The sequence below is a fragment of the Sinocyclocheilus rhinocerous genome, unplaced genomic scaffold, assembly GCF_001515625.1.
Source record: "Sinocyclocheilus rhinocerous isolate Xijiao unplaced genomic scaffold, SAMN03320098_v1.1 scaffold2149, whole genome shotgun sequence".
Taxonomy (NCBI): domain Eukaryota; kingdom Metazoa; phylum Chordata; class Actinopteri; order Cypriniformes; family Cyprinidae; genus Sinocyclocheilus; species Sinocyclocheilus rhinocerous.
In genome coordinates, this window is record NW_015629053.1 from 292,339 (window position 1) to 298,200 (window position 5,862).

The following is a 5,862-nucleotide window of genomic DNA, read 5'->3' on the forward strand; positions in this document are numbered from 1 at the left end:
TGCATCTACTTCCGGAAGGCCAAATAAAGTGCTTTTCCATTCGCACTGAAATACACAGCGTCTCCCTGACATGGCTGCATTAACACTACTGCTGTTCCTGAAACCACGCTTTCTTTCTTTGCGTGAACATTTGGGCGGTGTTATGCAAATCTTCCCACATAGTGATGTAGATATGTGGGGGCGTGTTAGAACAAGCCGTTTTAGGAGGGTGTGGTTAACTCTTAACTTTTATAAAGAATATCTCTTTGGATTTGAGACTTTAGTGTTTGCAACTTTACAGATCTTCTTTATGCACCAAGAGCTTGTAACACTCCAAAGAGAAAGGAAAAATTGAAATCGCATCATATGACCCCTTTAATATAACTCCGATTGCATTCGTCTGAAAGAAGAAAGTCATACACACCTAGGATGGCTTGAGGATGAGTAAATAATGCGCTAATTTTCATTTTTGGCTGATCTGGTTGTTTCTGGTCTATGTGCTTAACCCACTTTTCTCATCTTTTGTGGCATTTTGTGACTGCATTATCAGTTTCGTTATCTGTTCTCAGGTTCAAATGGTGAAGATGGGCGACCTGCGACAGCATCTGCCCAGAGACTGTTTACCTGAGCACCTTGGCGGCTGTTTGCCTCTGGACGTGCACAGCTGGAACCTGCAGCTGCTGTCCGAGCAGAACAGGCGCGTGGACCCCGTGGATGAGCTGGTGGGGATTCCGCTGGAGAACACGTCCATACACATCCCTGGACCTGAGGTCATGTGTCTGGCCGAGCTCATGGCCCACCTGAACCGGGCCCAGCGCAGCGGGATCTACCTGGAGTATGAGGAGCTTCGCAGAGAGCAGCCACCTGGAACCTTCACCTATGCGCTGTAAGTGTGGACACCTACGGGACTTTACCCTCCGTAATGTGAGGTATTTCAGAGTAAAACAGACTTTGATTTCATGTTGTCATTGAACTTCTGCAGGGCTGCTCACAACCAGGAGCGGAATCGCTATGGCGACGTGCTGTGTCTCGATCAGACTCGTGTGCGACTCGAAGCAAGGAGAAATGAGGTTTGTGCTATCTGATGTCATTCAGTTTAGGCCCTCTTTAGAGTGATCTTTGCTCCCATTCAAAAATTAGGGGTGGTTTTTAATGTTTTTGAAAGATGCTCAACAAGGCTGCATTTATTTAATCCAAAATACAGCAAAAACAATAATATTGTGAAATATCATTACAATTTAAAAGAACTGTTTTCTGTTGTAATATATTGTAAAATGTTATTTATTTCTGTGATCAAAGCTGAATTTTCAGCATCATTTCTCCAGTCTTCAGTGCCTCATGATCCTTCAGAAATCATTCTGATTTGCTGCTCAAGAATTCAGTGTTAAAAACAGTTGTGCTGCTTCATATTTCTGTAGAACCCATGATGCATTTTTTCAAGCTTCTTTGATGAACAGAAAGCATGAACAGCATTTGTAACATAAAAGTATTTCTGTCACTTTAGATGAATTTAATGCATCCTTGCTGAGTAAAAATATTAATTCCTTAAAACTTACTGACCCCAAATTTTTGAAAGTTCCGATTGGACACTGATCTTGTTTTCTTTCCACAGAGATCAGACTACATAAATGCCAGCTTCATGGATGGATACAAACAGAAAAATGCATATATTGGGACTCAGGGTAAAAATCACCGTATTTCACCCATCATATTTAGGGTTATGATTCTTAACCTGCACTGGAACTGATGCATTTGTTGTTTCTTAACAGGTCCATTGGAAAAAACCTACGGTGATTTCTGGAGAATGGTTTGGGAGCAAAGTGTGCTTGTCATCGTCATGACAACAAGGTGAGACGTCACAGATAGTCTAGTTAACAAATATAGATGAAATGATGTGTAAATGATGTAGCCAGACTTTTTACTATTACCAGGAAGTCTGGTCCAAATTGCCACTTGTTCAGGCCAAAATCCACCCACTTAGGGTGGACATATATAAAGTGGTTGACCGCTATTCGGTCGTCTTATGTGAAGGTTCACATAAATCACATTTAACCAGAGAGCAAAATATAAAGTACAATTGTACTCATGAGTTCACATCTGCTTGCTATAAAATGTTTCAAAACTCTTGAATATCTTTTAGAGATTCAGTGGCACAAACTTTGGCAAATCTACTATCTAATTTGTCCTCGGAAGTTCTCATTGTAGCAGCCTGGGAACATAAATACAACTTTGTTTCCTATTGGGCTGATAAAATGAACCCTGACTCCTAGAAATATATAGAAGTCAGCCAATCAGATTTGAGCCACTTGTTAAACAGTTTTTCTGTAGAGCCGATCTGTTCTGAGATCAGATTAGAGCTGTGTCATATGGATGCTCTCACGGTAGATTACGAAGACCTCTGCTTAGAGACCTGTGTGTGAATGTATGTGCGCAGGACGGATGAGGGGGGCCGGAGGAAGTGTGGACAGTACTGGCCCAAGGAAGAGGGCGGTCAGGAGGTATACGGGCACATCGCTGTGGTCAATCACAGAGTGGACAAACATGCACATTTCAACCAAACCACACTTGAGCTGCACAACACTGAGGTACCACACATACACCAGTTTTTATATTTTAATGTTTCCAAATAAACAACAAGTCGGTAATTATGATTTATATAATGATTTCAGTCTCACCAACCACCTAATGTGGCTGTAGTATTGCTGGGTGTTATTACTAAAAAATTCAATTTCAGTATTTTTCAGCTTTTTGATGGTATTTGAGCTCTGTTTTGATGTATTTGCTCTGAATTGGCTTAAAAGCACTTTTAAGCATCATTTCAGCCCAATAGCCATTATTGCATAATGGTTTCAAAATATAAAATACAATAAATATCTAGTTACATAATTTCATGTTACTTTTTTCCACAGTTTTTTATTAAATGAAACAATGAAAAAAAACATTTAAATACTTTAATTTATATGCACGAATAACATACAATGCATAGTAATAAATGGCAATAGAATTTTTAAAATAAATAAATAAAATAAAGAATATAAAAGATACAAATTTAATAATTTGTCCAATTTGTATATATTTTAAAATGCAATTTTATTCTTGTGATGCAAAGCTGAATTTTCAGCATCATTTCTCCAGTTTTCAGTGTTGCACGATCCTTCAGAAATCATTATAATATACCGATTTGCTGCTCAAGAAACATTTCTTATTATCAATGTTGAAGACAGTTGTGCTGCTTAATATTTTTGTAGAAACAGTCATACATTCATGATTCTTTGACAAATAGAATGTTCCAAAGAACTTTACTATTGCTTTTGATCAATTTAATGCATTCTTGCTGAATAAAAGTATTAATTTTTATTTTTTTTTATCTTTTAAATGGTAGTGTACATATTAACTAAATGAATAATCTTTGGGTATCTTAATAATGCATTTAAAAGACAATATTCACAATTTTCAGCTGTATGTCTGCAGCAAAATCATTGCAAATATATATTAAATATTTAATATACATCGGTCACTCCAGCCATAGAGGTGCACACATAACACGATAACAGTTCTCGGATTTGTAAGAATGATTCAAACTGAAAAGTCATGAATTTGTGAGTCTTTTGGGCTGATTCTTTAAAGGAATGGCTCATTAGATTCATTTGTGAATCTACAGTGGTCACACAGGCTGTTTTATTTTTGAATCAGCCAACAAAGACAAGAGACAGAAAGAAGTGTTATTTATGTTTCACAATACACAGCCGTTTTATGTCATCACATTCAATTCAGACTGTCAAATCAGAACTAAAATATAGCTTCCTTTGCTGTGGCACTGAAGATGGAGGTTCTATATATCTGGCTTTGAAGAAAAGTAAAGTGGAACTTCGTCTGAACTTATTTTATCGTTGTTTTTTTCTCAGACATTCGAACAGAGACAGGTGACTCATTTTCAGTTCCTCAGCTGGCCTGATTACGGGGTCCCATCCTCCGCACTGTCTCTGATTGACTTCCTGGGTGCCGTGAAGCACCAGCAGCAGTGGGCGGTCCAGGCTTTCGGCTCACAGTGGAGGGGTCATCCGCTCGACCCGCCCATGGTGGTCCACTGCAGCGCCGGCATCGGCCGGACTGGTCAGTAATTAAACGCACCACAAAAAAAAATCTACATATTAATGAGCCGCTTAAAAGGTCCAGCCAAAAATTCTGCCATCATTTGCTAAACCGGTATGACTTACTTTCAATAGGAAAGTAAGTCATAGGAGCCAAAATTATTTGGTTACCAACATTCATCAAAATGTCTTCTGTCATGTTCCACAGAAGAAAGTCAGTCCTCAAAATATTTTCTTTCATGTTCTACAGATGGAAGAAAGTCCAAATCTACATATTAATGAGCCACTTAAAAGGTCCAGCCAAAAATTCTGCAATCATTTGCTTAACCGGTATGACTTACTTTCTTCAGTGGAACATGAAAGATAGTTTGAAGAATGATGGTTACCAAAATATAATGGAAGTCAATAGGAGCCAAAATTATTTGGTTACCAACATTCATCAAAATGTCTTCTGTCTTGTTCCACAGAAGAAAGTCAGTCCTCAAAATATTTTCTTTCATGTTCTACAGATGGAAGAAAGTCATACAGGTGTAGTAAATGAACATAAAATAAGATATTTTGAAGAATGTTGGGATATTGGCAACCAAACACTTTTGATTCCCATTGACTTCCATTGTATGGACAAAAACACAATGGAAGTCAGTGGGAACCGAAACTATTTAGTTAGCAACATTCTCCAAAATATTTTTTTATGTTCCACAGAAGAAAGTCAGTCAAACAGGTTTAGTAAATGAACATAAAAGAAGATATTTTGAAGAATGTTGGGATGTTGGTAACTAAATAGTTTTGGTTCCCATTGACTTCCATTGTATGGACAAAAAAGACAATGGAAGTCAGTGGGAACCGAAACGATTTGGTTACCAACAGTCTTCAAAATATCTTCCTTCATGTTCCACTGAAGTAAGAAAGTCATACAAGTTTGTAACAACTCTAGGGTTAGAATTTTGGGCGGACTGTCCCTTTAATGGCTTATCAGACTGACTTCCTCTGCCCGCAGGTACTTTTTGTGCGCTGAATATCTGCCTGTCCCAGCTGCAGGACGTCGGGACTCTTAACGTTTGCCAGACGGTTCGACGGATGAGAGCGCAACGTGCCTTCAGCATCCAAACACCCGAGCAGTACTATTTCTGCCACACCGCCATCCTCGAGCACGCCCAGAGGCAGGGCCTACTTTCAGCCAATCAGTGAGCAGCAGGGCCCACTTGTAGCCAATCAGAGACCGAAAAGGTCTAATCTCAACCAATCAGTAAGAGGCAAGGCCTGCTCTCCTCCAATCATAAGACAATACTCGTTCTTGATTGATCGGCGACTCTTAGACAGGATAATTCCCAATTAAAATCACTGGGTTTTTGATTAATCTGTCATTATCAAAAGACAGGCAGCATAAATAGTAACCATAACTGACTCCGTATGAAGAGGGTGTCTAAATGTTCAGTGATCCAGCTATAGTGTAGTCTATGTAATGTTGTGCTGCATTTTGTGCAGTTTATTCTGTGAATTTGTCAAAATTCATGCATTTCACATGAAGCTTCAAATCAGCCGCGCTCAAATGTGATCCAGGACAAACGAACGTACCGAACATACAATTTCTAGAAATTGGAGTCATTTGTCATGCTGTAGGTCTTTTTATTTCATAACACCTCAGACCAACTGTCCGTTCTCGTGTTTATGTGGGGTTAATTTGCCCACAAACAAAGTCTTTATTTACTCACAATCGTGTCGTTTCAAATCCATTTTACTTGTTTTTTTTCTGTGTAACAGCTGAATGTAATTATACTCCTTTTGTGTTTCA

The 5,862-nt window shown here is 38.7% G+C and overlaps 1 protein-coding gene across 2 annotated transcripts in view; it reads left to right on the plus strand.

Annotated features, from left to right (window-relative positions):
* The window catches only part of LOC107738645 (tyrosine-protein phosphatase non-receptor type 9-like), a 19,602-nt gene extending 13,740 nt beyond the window's left edge, over positions 1–5,862 (plus strand). For both annotated transcript variants that reach the window (XM_016550424.1, XM_016550425.1), the window contains 7 exons: positions 549–865; positions 962–1,049; positions 1,592–1,661; positions 1,749–1,827; positions 2,414–2,564; positions 3,885–4,092; positions 5,068–5,862. In XM_016550424.1, coding sequence (XP_016405910.1) covers positions 549–865; positions 962–1,049; positions 1,592–1,661; positions 1,749–1,827; positions 2,414–2,564; positions 3,885–4,092; positions 5,068–5,258 — 1,104 coding nt within the window. In that variant the 3' untranslated portion in view covers positions 5,259–5,862. The remainder of the gene's footprint in view (positions 1–548; positions 866–961; positions 1,050–1,591; positions 1,662–1,748; positions 1,828–2,413; positions 2,565–3,884; positions 4,093–5,067) is intronic.